The 18431-nt window shown below is 46.2% G+C and overlaps 1 protein-coding gene across 1 annotated transcript in view; it reads right to left on the minus strand.

The window, feature by feature from the left end:
- The window catches only part of LOC132577618 (protein FAM47E-like), a 45904-nt gene extending 27859 nt beyond the window's left edge, over window positions 1-18045 (minus strand). The window contains exons 1-4 of the mRNA XM_060247407.1: window positions 18029-18045; window positions 12097-12481; window positions 6965-7152; window positions 4262-4415 (exon numbers count right to left, since the gene is read on the minus strand). Coding sequence (XP_060103390.1) covers window positions 4262-4415; window positions 6965-7152; window positions 12097-12481; window positions 18029-18045 — 744 coding nt within the window. The remainder of the gene's footprint in view (window positions 1-4261; window positions 4416-6964; window positions 7153-12096; window positions 12482-18028) is intronic.
- Between the last annotated feature and the right edge of the window lie 386 nt (window positions 18046-18431).

Genomic DNA, 18431 nt, shown 5'->3' on the forward strand with positions numbered 1-18431 from the left:
TGTAAAAAAAAAATAAGCATTTACACAAGGAGAAGTAGTCTAAAACAGTTAAGCGATCAACAACTGAATATCATTATAAGTTAACATTGTAACAATATCTACATAAGTTATTCAGAATTCCCATCTTTCTTTGAAAAGATAAGTCTCTCTTCCCTTTTTGTCGCAGAAGTGTAAAAGGAAAGGGTGCTTTAAGGAGGACACTGTCCAGTATTCCACACACACCCCCTCCGTGCTTTCTGATAACCCTGAAGTTGGGGGAGGGCCTAAATACCAAGGGATCCCCTGCCCCCAACTGGGGACTGTGCAACATGGCAAAAGCCAGACAGACAAAAGATTGGAGAAAAAAGCAATAGCTCCGTGTAAAGAATACCTCGACAAGAAGCTTTGGTGGCCCGAGGGCCAGTTAGTAATTCTTGGAAACCCTGAGAGGTGTTGTTTCCTCCTGGAAAGGAGCTCAGTCTGCTGGACTTTTACCTGGACTCAGGTTAAGGTAAAATTCACTCGGATAAAGCAGTAATGCGAAACAGGAGTTCTGTGGACCGGTTATGCCTGTAAACTGGTTTTGATTATTGATTTTTTTTTCAATACTTCCTGCATACACTGTGCAAATCCAGAATATTTATGAAATTTCATGATATTTTGAGAAAATTTTGATATAAATAAAGGAATCAGTTTTCAAGTGTGAGAAACATCTTCATTGGACATTTATTGAGAACTATTTGCCTTGCAAGAGGTATTCTTTCCACGGAGCTATCGCTTTTTTTCCCTGGCAACGCTGCTTCTTGGACATTCATTTACTGCATTTACGACCATGTTTTTACAACTGAGCAAACTCTGCTACATGAACCAAATACTGAGGTCCCTTAATCACCCCTAAACCCCGCCCTTCCCAGGCTCTTACTCCCTCCCCCCCCCCCCGAAATCTCCAGGATTTTCCCAGCTGGACTTGCAGCCCTGCTTCCCAGCATTAGAAAGATATCACAAAATCTCCTTTGCAAACTCCAGGAGCCTTTTTTCTCCCACGCCCATTCCAAGGACGCTATTTTACAACTGTACCCTCGTAGATGACTTCAAATTTTACTTTGAGCCTGGCTCGCTACCTTGGAGCGATGCCATCCATCACAAAAGGATCAGGAAAGCAACTTAATCACATTTTATTATTGCATGCAGCCTGCCTTGCAGAACTAGATTCAAGGGCAGGAGCTCCTTAAAGACCAACCAGGTTTCCGGGGTATAAGCATTTCATGAGTCGATGCTCACTTCCTCAGATGCTAGGGTGCTGTGACTATCGAAAGTCTATGCCCTAAAAATCTGGTTGTTCTCTTATTCGCTACCGGACTTTGAATCCAACCATTCCAACTTGTATCTGACAAAGGGAACTTTGACTCTCGAAAGCTTATGTCCTGAAAATCTTGTTCCTCTCCAAGGCGCTACTGGACTCAGCTCTAGTCGTTCTACTGCAAACCAACATGAGGCCCTCCAAAACTGTCACGTGGAAATCTTCTGAATCAAAAAGCAGGGTAGAAATAAAACAAAGAGTCTTCCAGGATGAGAAAATCCTGCCTCTTCTCATCCACCTTCTAGGATTTGTTGAAGGCAATTTGTAGAAGGCAACTGTCACACCCACTCTCCTAATGACTATTCGGAAGTCAGCCCTGGGTGCCAGGGACCTGGGGATTCCGCAGAATTACAGCTCATTTCCAGACTACAGAGATCAGGCCCCTGGAGAAATGGGATGCTTTGGAGGGTGGATTCTAGAGCACTGGGCCCCACTGAGGACCCATCCCCCCAAGGCTCTATCTCCAAATCTCCAGGAGTTTCCTAACCTAGATCTGGTTACCCTACCCCCCCCCCCCCTTCATTCCCTGCTGGTGTTAAAGGAAACCAAACCCTCACCTTGGTTAGTATTTGGAAGGGAGACCACCAAGAAAGTTCAGGGTCGTTCCACAGAGTCAGGCAATGGCAAACCACTCCTGAATGTCTCTCACCCTGAAAGCCCTATGCCAGGGGTGGCCAAACTGTGGCTCGGGAGCCGAATGTGGCTCTTCCACACTTATTGTGTGGCTCTTGAAACCCCCCACTGCCCCATCGGCCAGGTTGGAGAAGGCATTTCTCTCTCTAAGCCACTTCTTCAAGCCAAGCTAGCTGGAGGCTTAGAGAGTGCATTTAAAATTAAAAGTTGCTTTCTTTCCACTTCCACCTCCCCATCTTCCTTCCTTTCTCCCTTCCCTCCCTCCCTTCTCTCAAACATCTGCCGTTTATGTTTTGTGACTCTCAAACATCTGACATATTCTGTGTGGCTCTTACGTTAAGCAAGTTTGGCCACCCCTGCCCTATGCGGTCACCATAAGTCACTTGCCACTTGATGGCATTTTCCACCACCACCAGAACTTCAGAACCTGAAACCAGGGTAAAAGCTGTGTGAATCACACTGCGGCTTTCCCACTGATGCTAAATCGACCAAGCTTTTGAGGAAGGGCTTTCTCGGTTCCTTTTTTTCCACCCCAGCCATCGGAAGTGACAAATCCGTGTCAGAGTCCACAACACAATCACACGCCTCCTCTTAGCCTGATGGTAGACTGGACACACAATCCCTCACCTGCTTTGTCATATGACAACCCAGGGAATTAACAATAAGAAGCGTGCCATTACAAAGAAGGCAGATTGCAGTTGGTGAGTCAATGAAATCCAGACTTGCCCTTTAGTGGGTCAAAGGTGGCACAGGCGCTGAGCCCAGGGCTCATGGGAATAAAAATAGACAGTAAGTGTAAAAATAAAATAAAAATAGATAGTAAATGTAACTGCTGCTCTAAATTCTGCCTCAGGAAGCTGGAAAGAAAACTGGAAGAGGGCAAAAGTGAGAGAGAAGCCCCCTATCTTGATTTCTTGTTGATTTTGCCCTCAAATGTAAGTTTGTTTCGTTTTTATTAATTTTACTGTTAAAATTTTATTTCCCTTTTTCACCCCCCCTTTTTTGTGGAGTGATATGTGGCATGTTCTAAATAAACTTAGTATTTTTGAAGAAGAAGAAGATGATGATGATGATGATGATGATGATGATGATATTGGATTTATATCCTGCCCTATACTCTGAATCTCAGCGTCTCAGAGCAGCTCACAATCTCCTTTACCTTCCTCCCCAACAACAGACACCCTGTGAGGTAGGTGGGGCTGAGAGAGCTCTTATAGCAGCTGCCCTTTCAAGGACAACTCTGGCAATAGCTATGGCTGACCCAAGGCCATTCCAGCAGCTGCAAGTGTTGGGGAATCAAACCTGGTTCTCCCAGATAAGAGTCTGCGCACTTAACCACCACACCAAACAAAGTTTTATTCAAGAAGACTAACATTGGTGTTGACCTAAAAGCCACCACTTTCTGGCTGAAGAACTTCAGAGGGGGATTCAGACCCTGGAATGGCTGCGTCAGAATTCGTTGGGAGGTCTGGCGCAATCCCCCAAGTGCTTAACAAGTTCCTGGTTACTGGAGATGTTCGCTAGCTTAGCCAAGCAAGGAAGAATCAGAGCCCCAGAAATGTACCGCCTGGAAACGCCTTGGAAAGCAGCCCGAACTAAACACCTTTCTTCCCAAAGAGGGAAGCACTAAACTGGACCGTCCCCACCCGCAGACCAAAGTGGTACATCCCAGGACATTTCCATTGACTGAGGCTCCTACGTTGGGGAGGAAGGGGATGAGGGATAGCTTGCTTTGCCAGGCTCCCTCAATCACACAGCAGAGCTTCTGGGCCAAGCCTCCTCCTCCTCCTCCAAACTGCCTTCCCTTGCTTAAGGTTGCCAGGTCCCCCTTTGCCACTGGTAGGGGATTGGGGGGTAAGGTTGCCAGAGAGAGGTTGGGAGACTCCTGGAGATTTGAGGATGGAGCCTGGGGAGGACAGTGGGGTACACTGCCACAGGGTCCACCCTCCAAAGCATCCCTTTTCTCCAGCAGAACTGATCTCCGTGGTCTGGAGTTGAGCTGTAATTCCAGGGGATCCCCAGAGGCTGGCATCCCCAAACTTTGACTCTCAAAAGCTTAAACCCCCAAACAAACATGGCTAACTTCTAAGAACCAATAGGGACAATGGATACCTCACGTATCCTTGGTGCTAAGCTCTCCCAGCATGCTTTGCAGTACGTAGAGGTGCTTTCCCTCATACACAGATACCCCACCAGATTTGCTTTTCTAGTCAAAGTAGGTGAGCTGGGTGGTTTTGCTGCATGATCAGCCAGTTTCTGCAGCCTGCTGCGAGAAGTCCCCCTGCTCACCATAGCGTTGACCCAGGCACAGAACTCTTTGGTGATCTGCTTTATGTTTTCATCCAAGGGAGGAACGTAGCCTATTCTGCACGCTTCTTCTCTGGCACCTGACTCTTTTTTGCGAAACCACACGTAAGGATTCCTGCTTTTGGGCTTCCAGAACCTGCAATACAAAACCATCAGATATTTTTAGACTCTTTGTGATGCTTATGGTGGACGAGCTCTGATCTGAGTGGCCCAGAATAGCCCGATCTTGGCAGATTTCAGAACTAAGCAGGGTTGGGATGAGAGACCTCCTAGGAAGACACGGGCTGCAGGCAATGGCAAACAACATCTTTAGCTCTTGCCTTGGAAACTCTTGGTGTCATACATGCAGCCCAATGGCTGAATCAGGCCCATAGAGGACTCTTATCAGCCCCCCGCCCCCCCCCCCCGAGCAACTGGCTGTCATCTGCTTCCTTCTCCCTCTCTCTTGCTTCCTTCTGCATAACGGTCTTTGCTTTGCCAGGCTTGCGCAACTGCACAGGAGCTGAAGAGCAAAACCTTTATTTTTTCCATTGACTGAGGCTCCTCCGTTGGGGAGGAAGGGGATGAGGGATAGCTTGCTTTGCTAGGCTCCCTCAATCACACAGCAGAGCTTCTGGGCCAAGCCTCTTCTTCCTTCTATTGACAGAGGCTCCTCTCCCTCCTTATCCCCTGGAGAAGGAAGGAAAGAGCCAAAGAAAGCACCTTAAGACCAGCAAGTGCTAATGTTTTAAGCATCTTTTAAGGTTGTTTTTTTTTTAAATCTTTAATTGTGTTTGTCTGTGTCCTTTATAAAGTTTATATCTCTGCTACCTAATCTTAAATGGGTACACATGTGGCCCAGTCCGACATGGCCTGACCTGACAAGGTCTTTTTTATGTCAGATTCAGCCCTCATAACCAGGGCTTTTTTGTAGCAGGACCTCCTTTGCATATTAGGCCACACACCCCTGATGTAGCCAATCCTCCTGGAGCTGACAGCAGGCCCTGTACAAAGAGCCCTGTAAGGAATTCTAGCAGGACCTCCTTTGCATATTAGGCCACACCCCCGATGGAGCCAATCCTCCTGGAGCTTACAGCAGGCCCTGTACGAAGAGCCCTGTAAGGAATTCTAGCAGGACCTCCTTTGCATATTAGGCCACACACCCCTGATGTAGCCAATCCTCCTGGAGCTGACAGCAGGCCCTGTACAAAGAGCCCTGTAAGCTCTTGGAGGATTGGCTGTATCAGGGGTGTGTGACCTACCATGCAAAGGAGCTCCTACTACAAAGAAAGCCCTGCTCATAACAAATGAGTTCGACATCCCTGAGGGTCACCATCAGTCAGCTGCAACTTGATGGCATTTTATAGTTCCACACTATCAGTCCAGGCTGACACAACCACGAGGAGTCCCAGTGTCCCAGTCCCAGTCCCAGTCCCAGTCCCAGTCCCAGAAAAGATCAGACCTTAAGGTGTCAGGCTGTATCATGACTCGCTCAGTCCACTGTGCAGTTCCTGGGGTCTAATCGTTCAACCAGCCGTTCTTTCCTTTGGTCACAACCCAATCTTGGCACCCAAGATGGATCCCCACCAACCCCTTCCCCCCGCCCAAAATTCCCATCCAGAATCTGCTATCACTCTTCTGGGTCCTGGCCCTACAACAGAGGTCTCCCCTTGCCAACCTCCCAGTAGGACCTGGAGATCTCCAGGAATTATGATTACTCTCCAGACACAGCAGTCAGAGATCAGTATCTCTGGAGGTAATGGCTGCTTTTGAGGATGGATTTTATGGCATTACTAGGAATATGGCCTGTTGTGAAAAAAATACAACGGGCTCTAGAAAGTATCCCTCCCCTTGCTGTCTTCCCACCCACCCAAGTGAAGGCATTCACTTCTCCCACACCTCAAGGGGAGCTGATCTCTGCCATCCGGAGAGCAATTGTAAGCCATCTCCAGTCCTAACCTGGAGATTGGCAACACTAGTTCCCCAGGAGGAAATGGCTGATTTGGAGGGTGGAGTCTATGGCATTGTACCTGTTTGAGGTCCCACCTCTTCTCAAACCCTACCCTCTCCAGGCTCCACCTCTCAAATCTCTAGGAATTTACCAACCTGGAGTTGGCAACTGCTAAGTCATAGAGCGGCTGCCATCAGGGCTGCCTCAAAAATATCTGGGGACTTTGGGGGTGGAGCTAGAAGACACTGGGGTGCAGCCAGGAGCAAGGGTATGGCAAGCAGGACTGAACTCCAAAGGGAGTTCTGGCAATCACATTTAAAGGGACTGCACACCTTTTAAATGCCTTCCCTCCATTGGAAATAATGAAGGATAGGGGCATCTTCTTTGGGGGCTCATATAATTGGACCCCCTAATCCAATCTTTTTGAAATTTGGAGGGTGTTTTGAGGAGAGGCACTGGATGCTATGCAAAAGATTTGGTGCCTCTAGCTCAAAAAACAGCCCCCCCTCGGAGGACCAGAGACCCACAGATCAATTATCCATTATACCCTATGGGAATCAGTCTCCATAGAGTATAATGGAGTGCCCAGCAGACATTATCCTTCCCCCCTTCCCCACTTTCTGATAACCCTGAAGCTGGAGGAGGGTTATCCAAACCAAGGGATCCCCTGCCCCCAACTGGGGATTGGCAACCCTAGTTTAGGAGAAGCAGCCTTTGATAGTCCAGCATTATTGTTCCCTTATTCCAGGACTCACTGGTCAGCGGAGCTCAGCCTCATTTCTGTTCCTATTCCATCTTCTGCCTCATACTGAAGAGCCGGCAGAATGTCTTTGGATCTGAGTTGGTCCTTGGACGTGAGAAAGTCTTTGGATGTGGAATGGGCTTGAAAACTTCGGCTCTGGTGCATCTCAGGGTCCAGGAGCCTCACGACATCGCGAAAAACCTGAAGGTAAATATCCAAAACCACACTTGAAACATTGTTCCCATAGGGTCTCAGTGTTCCCTCTAAGCTGAGTTAGTGTGAGCTACCTCACAATTTTTAAGCATCTGGCTAAGGTTGCCAAGTCCCCTGCATCTTCCAGTGGGGGACTTTTGCGTGCAACACAATGACATCACCCAGAAGTGACATCATCCGCTGGCGATGTCGCACGCGGCTGCTCTAAACGTTTCTGGGAAAACTCTATGGTTTTCCCGGACGCTCCAGCAATTGGGAGGGAAAACTCTATGGTACAATAGAGTTTTCCTGGAAGCTCCTAGAGCGGCCACGTGTGATGTCTCCAGTGTGATAATGTCAGCTGCGAGTGACATTATATGGGCCAGCAGGTTGGGAACCTCTAGGGCGGGAGAACCCCCGCCTGGCCAGGGGCCTTGGCAGCCCTACCTCTGGCTCACACATTTTTGTCTCAGCTCAGGAAAAATGGCCCCAGAGCAAACTGATTTATGCAGTAGTTCACAAAGTAAAATGTCTGCTCACAAGACTCCCCAGCTTAGAGGGAACTTTGGTTCCCACCCCCACTCCTTCTTTCTCTTGCAGGGTACCTCTGGTCAAACTCATCTTTAACAAGAGCCAGAGTGATGTACTACTAGTCGAGAGAGTCGGAACTGGATTCTCAAAGACCCAGGTTCGAATCTCTGCTCTGCCATGGAAGCTCGCTGAATGAATGACCTGGGGCCTGTCGCAATCTCTCCGTCTAATCCACCTTGCAGGGTTGTTGTGAGGATAAAATGCAGGAGAGGAGAGTAATGTAAGTCACTGTGGGGCCCCAAAAGGGAGAAAGGTGGGGGAACAAATAAATTAAATCTAGGCCTTTTTTTGTAGCAGGAACTCCTTTGCATATTAGGCCACACATCCCTGATGTAGCCAATTCTCCTGGGGCTTACAGTAGGCCCTGTACTAAGAACCCTGTGAGCTCTGGGGGGGGTTGGCTACATCAGAGGTGTATGGCCTAATATTCAAAGGAGTTCCTGCTATTAAAAAGCCTTGAGTAGATCTATAGCGATATGGGCCTCAATAGGCCCAATTGTTTTTAAGGTACCTCAAACCATTTAACTGACAGACCCATCTTCCATGAACTTGGCTGGCTGAGGGACAAAGATGCCGTTAGAACAGAAGAGAAACCATGTTGGATCAGGCCAATGGCCCATCCAGTCCAACACTCTGTCACACAGTGGCCAAAAAAAATTATATATATATATATATATATATATATATATATATATATATATATATATATATATATATATATATATATATATATATAAAAAAGCATTTTTACACCACCTCTCCCACCTTCTAACTGGAATATAAATACTCTGATACCTATTCTTACTCATATCTGACAAAGGGAGATTTGGCTCTCAAAAGTTTATAACTGAACATATTGTTGGTCAATAACGGTGCTACCTCTCTCATGGATTGCTGCCTTGTCGTGGCGAGAGAGCTTGCGCGGTTCAATGAGGCTGTGAGCTATGCCATGCAGGGTCACCCAAGATGGACAGGCCACAGCTGAGAACCCAGACAAAATAAGATCCACTGGAGAAGGAAATGGCAAACCACTCCAGTATCCTGGTCAAGAAACCCCCATGAACAGAAACAAAAGGCTAAAAGATATGGCGCTGGAAGATGAGCCTCTCAGGTCAGAAGGTGCCCAATATGCTACCGGGGAAGAGCGTTCAAGTAACCACAGAAAGAGTGAAGCGGCTGGGCCAAAGCCGAAAGGACGCTCAGCTGTGGATGTGTCTGATGGTGAAAGAACAGTCCGATGCTTCAAAGAACAATACTGCATTGGAACGTGGAATGTAAGATCTATGAATCAAGGTAAGCTAGATGTGGTCAAGCAAGAGATGGCAAGACTGAACATAGACATCTTGGGAATCAGTGAACTTAAATGGACGGGAATGGGTGAATTTAACTCAGCGGCTACAAGCCTAGACAGCTTCAAGAGGGGGTTGGATAAAAATATGGAGCAGTGGCTATTAGCCACAGTGTGTGTGTGTGTGTGTATTTATTTATTGGCCACTGTGTGACACAGAGTGTTGGACTGGATGGGCCATTGGCCTGATCCAACATGGCTTCTCTTATATTCTTACATCTATTATTGTGGCCAAGAGTCCCATAGAAGAAATGGTGTGGCCTTTATAGTTAACAAGAGCATGAGGAAGGCAGTAATAGGATACAGTCTCAAAAATGACAGAATGATCTTGGTCCGTATCCAAGGCAAACCATTCAATATCACAGTAATCCAAGTCTATGCCCCAACCACTGATGCAGAAGAGGCTGAAATGGGACAGTTCTATGAAGATCTACAACACCTTCTAGAATTAACACCAAAAAAAGATGTCCTCCTCATCATAGGGGACTGGAATGCCAAAGTAGGAAGTCAAAAGGTGACTGGAACAACTGACAAGTTTGGCCTTGGAGAACAAAATGAAGCCGGGCAAAGGCCAATAGAGTTTTGTCAAGAGAACAAGCTGGTCATAGCGAACACCCTCTTCCAACAACCTAAAAGGTGACTCTACACATGGACATCACCTGATGGGCAACACAGAAATCAGATTGATTATATACTCTGCAGTCAAAGATGGAGACGCTCCGTATAGTCAGCAAAAAAAAGACCTGGAGCTGACTGCAGCTCAGATCATGAGCTACTCATTGCAAAATTCAGGCTTAAACTGAAGAAAACGGGGGAAGCCATTAGGCCATTCAGGTTTGACCTTGATCACATCCCTTATGAATATACAGTGAAGGTGAAGAATAGGTTTAAGGAACCAGAGTTGATAGACAGAGTGCCTGAAGAACTATGGACAGAGATTCGTGGCATTGTACAGAAGGCAGCAATCAGCACCATCCCAAAGAAAAAGAAATGCAAGAAAGCAAAGTGGCTGTCTGATGAGGCTTACAAATAGCTGAGGAAAGAAGGAAAGCGAAAGGCAAAGGTGAAAAGGAAAGATTCACCTAACTGAATGCAAATTTCCAGAGAACAGCAAGGAGAAATAAGGAGGCCTTCCTGAAGGAACAATGCAAAGCAATAGAGGAAAATAATAGAGTGGGAAGGACAAGAGATCTCTTCAAGAAAATTGGAGAAATCAAGGGAACGTTTCGTGCAAAGATGGCCATGATAAAGGACAAAAATGGTAGGGACCTAACAGAAGCAGAAGAGATCAGGAAGAGGTGGCAAGAATACACAGAAGAATTATACAAGAAGGATCTCAATGTCCCAGACAACCACAACAGTGAAATCGATGACCTTGAGCCAGACATCCTGGAGTGTGAAGTCAAATGGGCTTTAGAAAGCATTTCTAACAACAAAGCGAGCAGAGATGACGGTATCCCAGTTGAGCTATTCAAAGTCCTAAAAGATGATGCTGTTAAAAGTGATGCACACATTATGTCAACAAATCTGGAAAATGCAACAGTGGCCACAGGATTGGAAAAGATCAGTTTATATTCCAGTCCCAAAGAAGGGTAATGCCAAGGAATGTTCAAACTATCACACCATTGCACTCATTTCACATGCCAGCAAGGTCATGTTAAAGCTCCTACAAGCTAGGCTTCAGCAGTATGTCGATCGGGAACTACCAGAAGTTCAAGCTGGGTTTCGGAGAGGTAGAGGAACTAGAGATCAAATTACCAACATTCGATGGATTATGGAGAAAGCACGGGAGTATCAGAAAAACGTCTATTTCTGCTTCGTTGACTATGCTAAAGTCTTTGATTGTGCGGATCACAAAAAACTGTGGCAAGTCTTTAAAGTGATGGGAGTACCAGACCACCTCACATGTCTCCCGAGAAACCTGATAAGGGTCAAGAAGCAACGGTCAGAATGGGATATGGAAGAACTCATTGGTTTAGAATAGGAAAAGGAGTTCAACAAGGATGTATTTGCTTATTTAATTTATATGCAGAGTACATCATGCGGAATGCTGGCCTGGATGAAGCACAAGCTGGAATTAAGATTGCCAGGAAAAACATCAACAACCTCAGATAGGCAGATGACATTACTCTAATGGCAGAAAGTGAGGAGGACCTAAAGAACCTCTTGTTGAGGGTGAAAGAGGAGAGCACAGAAGTAGGCTTGAAACTCAACATCAAAAAAACTAAGATCATGGCATCTGGCCCCATCACACCTTGGCAAATAGAAGGGGAAGACATGGAAGTAGTGACAGACTTCACATTTCTGGGATCCAAGATCACTGCAAATGGTGACTGTAGCCATGAAATCAAAAGACGTTTGCTCCTTGGGAGGCAGCTATGGCAAACCTGGGCAGTATAATAAAAAGTAGAGACATCACCCTGCCAACAAAAGTCTGTATAGTCAAAGCAATGGTATTCCCAGTAGTAATATATGGCTGTGAGAGCTGGACCATAAGGAAGGCAGAGTGCAGAAGAATAGATGCTTTTGAGATGTGGTGCTGGAGAAGACTCTTGAGAGACCTTTGGACTGCAAGAAGATCAAATCAGTCAGTCCTAAGGGAAATCAATCCAGACTGTTCCCTGGAAGGTCAGATGCTGAAGCTGAAGCTCAAATACTTTGGCCACCCAATGAGAAGGGAGCACTCACTGGAGAAGACCCTGATGCTGGGAAAGGCAGAAGGCAAAAGAAGAAGGGGACAGCAAAAGATGAGAAAGCTGGACAGTGTTACTGATGTAACAAACGCGAATTTGAGCAGACTTTGGAGGATGGTGGAAGACAGGAGGGCCTGGCATGACTTTGTCCTTGGGGTCGCAAAGAGTCGGAATCGACCCTGCGACTGAACAACAACAATGTCGCTACTGGGTCAAATAATTAGGGCAGAGAATGGGAAAGTCAAGGTCAAGCAGAATGAACTCCACACACATACACGCCCCCTTAAATTTCAGAAAGTGATTTGGGTTTTTGTTTTTTACCTCTGGTGACACACTTTCCTCCAAATGAGAATAAAGAGCTAACGGGTGTTCAGCCAAGCAGCGTTCGGCCTGTGCAATATAATCCTTCCTGGTTTTCTGAGAGGCGCTGAGCTTGGAAAAACGAATGTCCTTTTCGCTGGGCAGCTCCCTTGGCTTACATGGTACCGTCTGCGAAGGGTCAGGTTTTTTGTAATCCAGAATAACTGGGACGGGACCCTTTTTGCCATGGATGATGATTTCGCCAGAAGATGGAGGGCAGCCATTCCTGAAGTCATCCAGGCCGCTTTTCAAAAATCGCCAACGCTGGGTATTAAGAGCATCAGAATACCTCTCTTTTTTACAGCCGTATTCTCGGAAACACTTTGAAGATAGTCTCTCCTTATACCTGAAAGAAAACACAGTTAGTACTAGGGTGGCCAGTCCACAGGTGGGAGCAGGGGATCCCCGGGTTTGGAGGCCCTCCCCCCGCTTCAGGGTCATCAGAACGCATAGGGTTGCCAAGTCCAATTCAATAATATCTGGGGATTTGGGGGGTGGAGCCAGGAGCAAGTTGTGACAAGCATAATTGAACTCCAGAGGGAGTTCTAGCCATCACATTTAAAGGGACCACACATCTTTTAAATGCCTTCCCTCTATTGGAAATAATGGGTAGGAGCATCTTTTGGGGGGCTCATCAAATTAGACCCCCTGGTCCAATTCTCTTAAAACATGGGGGGTTTTCTGGAGAGAGGCACTGGACACTGTGCTGAAAATTTGGTGCCTCTACCTAAAAAAACAGCCCCACCAGAGCCCCAGATACCTGCTGGTCAATTCTCCCTGCCTATGGGAATCTGTCTCCATAGGGAATAATGGAGTGCCCAGCAGACATTTCTCCCCCATCCCCGCTTTCTAATGACCCTGAAGCAGGGGGAGGGCCTCCAAACCATTGTACCTTCTGTGCCTTGCTGTACAGAAGAAGAATTTTACGGAGCACAGGTCTCCTTGAAAGACTGCCTTACAGAAATATCACTCACTGGAGCGTGCTTCTCCTCACAGGATTTCCTCTATTGGAATTCTTGTCAACGCCCAGCCTTGGAAGAATATTGGCCAGTTATTGCCTTTGGAGTGACTTGGGGGGTTGGCTTTTGTTCCTTATGCACTGTTCTTATTATGTTGTAAATTTGTGAAACTGTATTTTCAGAAGTATTAACAAAACACAAAATTTATTTATAATTGTGAGGCTGGTTTTCGCAGAGGGTTTTTCCCTATTTCCCTGCCCCATCTGGGGATTGGCAACCCTAAGAAAGCGGGAGGGGGTGGGAAATGTCTGCTGGGCACTCCATTATTCCTTATGGAGACCGATTCCCATAGGGTATAATGAAGAATTGATCCGTGGGTATCTGGGGCTCTTGGGGATCTGTTATTTGAGGTAGAGGCACCACATTTTCAGCATAGCATCCAGTGCCTCTTCCCAAAATACCCTCCATGTTTCAAAAGGATTAGACCAGGGGGTCCAATTTTGTTAGCCCCAAAAGAAGGTGCCCCTATCCATTATTTCCAAAGGAGGGAAGGTATTTAAAGGTGTGCAGTCCCTTTAAATGTGATGGCCAGAACTTCCTTTGGGGTTAAATTATGCTTGTCACAACCTTGATCCCGGCTGCACCCCCAAAGTCTCCTGACTCCACCCCCAAAGTCCCCAGATAGTTCTTGAATTGGACTTCGCAACCCTATTTAGTACAAGAAACTCTCCCAGAAATCCACTTTCCCCATAGTATTCTGTTCTCCTGCAACAATCAGCATCAATACAGTGAAAATCACATGCCGTTAATTGCATTCTTGAACCACTTAGAAGTGACCCAGCGCTCAAATGGAGAAGTGAATTTTGGAAAGGTTTAAAGTAGATAAGAGGGATCAGGATTTTGAACAACAAAGTCTGGATTTGAAAATGAATTATGTGCAAATGAAGATCATGTTATTGCTAGAATGAATAAACTCGTTGAAATCTGAAACTGAGGAACAGCAAGTGAAAGAATGTATGGTCAAATGGGCTAAAAATACTGGGCGTGATATACAAATGAAACAATGGGAAAGTTTATGGACAAAAGGTTTGAAATTTACTTTAAGATCTAATCTTAAAGAGACCTTTTATAAGATGATGTACCGTTGGTATATGTCTCCAAAGAAAGGTGTATCTAATCTATATTGGAAATGTAAACACCAAGAAGGGACATTCTACCACAAGTGAAGGACTTGTAAGGATAGGGTTGCCAATCCCCAAGTGGAGGCAGGGGATCTCCTGGTTTGGAGGCCCTCCCCCTGCTTCAGCATCATCAGAAAGCAGGGGTGGGGAGGGAAATGTCAGCTGGGCACTCTATTATACCCAATGGGGACCGATTCCCGTTGGGTATAATGGAACATTGATCCGTGGTTATCTGGGGTTCTAGGGGGCTGTTTTTTGAGGTAGAGGCACCACATTTTCAGCATAGTATTTAAGGCCTCTCCTCAAAACACCCTCCAAGTTTCAAAAGGATTAGACCAGGGGGTCCAATTCTCTGAGCCTCAAAAGAAGGTGCCCCTATCCTTCATTATTTCCAGCGGAGGGAAGACCTTTAAAAGGTGTGCTGCCCCTTTAAACGCAATGGCCAAATCCCCTTTGGAGTTCAACTGTGTTTGCCACAACCTTACTTCTGGCTCCACCCCCAGTGTCTCCTGACTCCACCCCCAATTTCTCCAGATATTTCTTGAATTGGACTTGGCAACCCTATGTAAGAATGCTTAAAATTTGATTAAAATACAAGTATTAATACAAAAGATAATAAAGATAAATATGCAATTGAAAGCAGAGGATGGGTTTGTCTTGTTTCTTTTTGCTAGGACTAATAGATAATCAGTTGCAGGGCTCTTTTGTAGAAAAAGCCCAGCAGGAACTCATTTGCATATTAGGCCACACCCCCTGACATCACCATTGATTCATGAAGGGGGTGTAGAAAAGCCCAGCAGGGACTCATTTGCATATTAAGCCACACCCCCTGACACCAAGCCAGCCGAAACTGCATTCCTGCTAAAAAAAAGCCCTGATCAGTTGGAAAGAAGCCGTAGAACTTTATTTCTATATATGACTATGGCAGAGATAATATTATATGCTCAGAAATGGAAGTCTCCAACAATGGCTACAATTGAAGAGGGGTTGGATAAGATGTTGGACCTTGCAGCAATGGCTAAACTAACTGCGTTGGTTAGGGGAAAGACAATTAGTTCATTTATTGTGTAGAAACCTCTTGTGGACTTTTTGCAGGAAAAAGAAAATATGGAACCGAAGTGATGATTTGTGGACTTGATTATTAAGAAATTAAAATATAAGTAAAAAAGAGAGTTGTATATTCTGTGTATAGAACAAGGGAAAATTATGTATCAAACATATTTGCTGTAGTGAAAATCAGAAACCATATATGAGAGCCAGTTTGGTGTAGTGGTTAAGTGTGTTATCTGGGAGAACTGGGTTTGTCTGTATGTGTGTGTGTGTGCATGTGCGTATCAGCCAGTTTGGTGTAGTGGTTGTGTGTGGACTCTTATCTGGGAGAACCGAGTATGATTCCCCACTCCTCCACTTGCAGCTGCTGGAATGGCCTTGGGTCAGCCATAGCTCTCACAGAATTGTCCTTGAAAGGGCAGCTTCTGTGATAGCTCTCTCAGCCCCACCCACCGCACAGGGTGTGTGTTGTGGGGAAGGAAGATAAAGGAGATTGTGAGCTGCTCTGAGATTTGGAGTGGAGGGCGGGAGATAAATCCAATATGTTTTTAATCGTCTCAGTCAAAACGAAAATATGTACGTTTTTAATTGTCTCAGTAAAAACTAAAATTCTCAAAAGAGGTGACTCAGTGCAATCATATGCAGTTATTAAAGCCCATAAAATCAATTTATGTAAACCGCAGTAACTCTGCAGATGACAGCACTAACTTTTTTTTATGATGGTGTGATATTACAGGGGAAGCAAGGTATAATAAGCTATCCTCAGGCCTTGGGGTATGAGTCCAACCCTGTCTACATAATAAAACATGGCAGGTCACGGCTGGGTAATAGAGGCACAAAATTAATCAAGAGTGTTTAAAACATGTTATTTAACAGGAGCCGACTAGCCCTCGCTTCTCAGAGCCTGGAAGCTATGAAAACTTAGCCATGATAGTACTTGGATGGAAGAACCCAAAGGAACACCCTGCAGAAGAAGGCAATGGCAAACCACCTCTGCTTATTTCTTGCCTTGGAAAAACCCACAAAGCGAATCCATAGAACAAGTCTGACGAAGCTGCATCTTAGAGGGTGTTTGCGAAATCCTGAGATGACGGTGGAAGTCTTCAAGAATTGAAGAGTGGTTGGAGAAGATGTTGGACCTTGCAGCAATGGCTGAACTTATTGGCAATCACAGGGTTACCAAATCGGTGCTGAAAAATACCTGAGACTTTGGGGGTGGATCTAGGAGAGGGTGCAGTTTGGGGAGGGGAGAATTCCTTTCAAAAGAGGTTCCTTATTATCTCCATACCTTCACGAGTGGAACACTAACAAACTCAAAGACTCCACCCACATCTTACTACGTCTATTTTGAAGCAGCTTGTTTCTAAGAGACTGTGTGAGACTCTGTGTGGGGAAATTTCAAGTATTAAGTATTTAAGCGTTCCCAAGTTCTGTTTTATTTTAGTTTGCACTAGGGGTTTTTTTGTAGCAAGAACTCCTTTGCATATTAGGCCACACACCCCTGATGTAGCCAATCCTCCAAGAGCTTACAGGGCTCTTAGTGCAGGGCCTACTGTAAACTCCAGGATTGGCTACATCAGGGTTGTGCGGCTTAATATGCAAAGAAGTTCCTGCTACAAAAAAAGCCCTGGTTTGCACTAAAATTTTACATGAGAGTTTCATTGCTTCCAGTGGTTGTTACATATAGATCACTATAGACCTCGATTCCAGTTGTATTTACTAATTTTTCCAGAGGAGCTGATTTCTGCTGGCTGGAAAAATTTCTGCTCAGTTGTAAAAGCGGGAGATCTCCAGGCCCCACTTGAGGGCTGGCAACTCTACATCCTCCAGCTCTCACAATTGTTTAGGGCAAGCCTCAGATTCAGCAGAAACTCACAGGAGCACAGCTCCTGAACATTTCTGAGTGTTCCCCCTCCTCCTCCCCACCTACCTTGTCCATTTAATAGTAAGTGCAGCTGCATAACAATCCCTGGATTAGGAGAGTGGGCAGCCAGCCGGCCACCAGGGGCTTTGCCATGCTCCCAGCAGCCCTCATTAACCCCTGGAGAGCCTGCGCCATCTTTTCTCCACTTCTTATGTGATTCTGGGTGGCAAGTGGCTTGCTGGCGTTTTGGCTGTGGCGGGAGGGGGGGAGGAAAGGACTCAGGAGAACCCCAGGCAAGCGAGGCCTGCTTGGGCTGGCTGTATCTCTAGTCAACCCAAGAAGGCCTCACTCGCCCGGGGCTCTCGTTTCTTGCATCAGGTTGCTTTTGGCTGGGGGGGGGGCAGGCGGCATATGCTAATGAGTGATGCTAATGAGCTCTGCCACCTATTTTTCTACAAAACGACCCCTGGTTTAGGGTAATTTGGGCTTTAACTTTTCTAAAAGAGAGCGCAAAATACTAGGACTTTGGCTATTAGCCGTGAGCCTTTTGAAAGCTTCTTTGCAGAGAAAGTCTTGCAACCTCCCGGCCAACATTGCTATGGTAAAGGAACTGGAGGCTCCTTGGCTGTCTTTGGATTGTCTTTGACAGCTTCAGCTGGCTCTCCTAGGCTGATGTTGACAGGGTCCTGGGTGCTGTTAGATCAACTCAGAGTCTCCAGGTATTTGCCAACACAGATCTGGCAACCCTAAAAGGAGCACAGCTTGGCAGGCACCCCTACATAAAGAAGCTGCTTTGCCACAAACGTCGCTGGACGAAGCATTTTGTTCCCCTCACTCACCATGGGGCGGGGCTCATCTTCACAACTGTGAGGTCCAAACCTCTCTTGATGCTGTTGATGAAACGAGGGTCTCACTGGCTCCTCCTACTAAGAAAGGCCGCACGCCGATCAGCTGTATGCTTTCCAGCTTGCAGCAACTGTCAGCCATTCATTCGTCCTCACACTGGGAACTTTCCGGTTGCTAGGAGACAGGCTGTGGCCAAGCCATGGTGATGGTTGGATGGAAGAACTGCTACACAGGCTTTTGGCCTGCTCTGTTAGGGATTAGGGTTGCCAAATCCAATTCAAGAAATATCTGGGGACTTTGGGGGTGGAGCCAGGAGACTTTGGGGGTGGAGCCAGGAGCAAGGGTGTGACAAGCATAACTGAACTCCAAAGGGAGGTCTGGCCATCACATTTAAAG

This window comes from Heteronotia binoei, chromosome 9 (genome assembly GCF_032191835.1).
Source record: "Heteronotia binoei isolate CCM8104 ecotype False Entrance Well chromosome 9, APGP_CSIRO_Hbin_v1, whole genome shotgun sequence".
Classification (NCBI taxonomy): domain Eukaryota; kingdom Metazoa; phylum Chordata; class Lepidosauria; order Squamata; family Gekkonidae; genus Heteronotia; species Heteronotia binoei.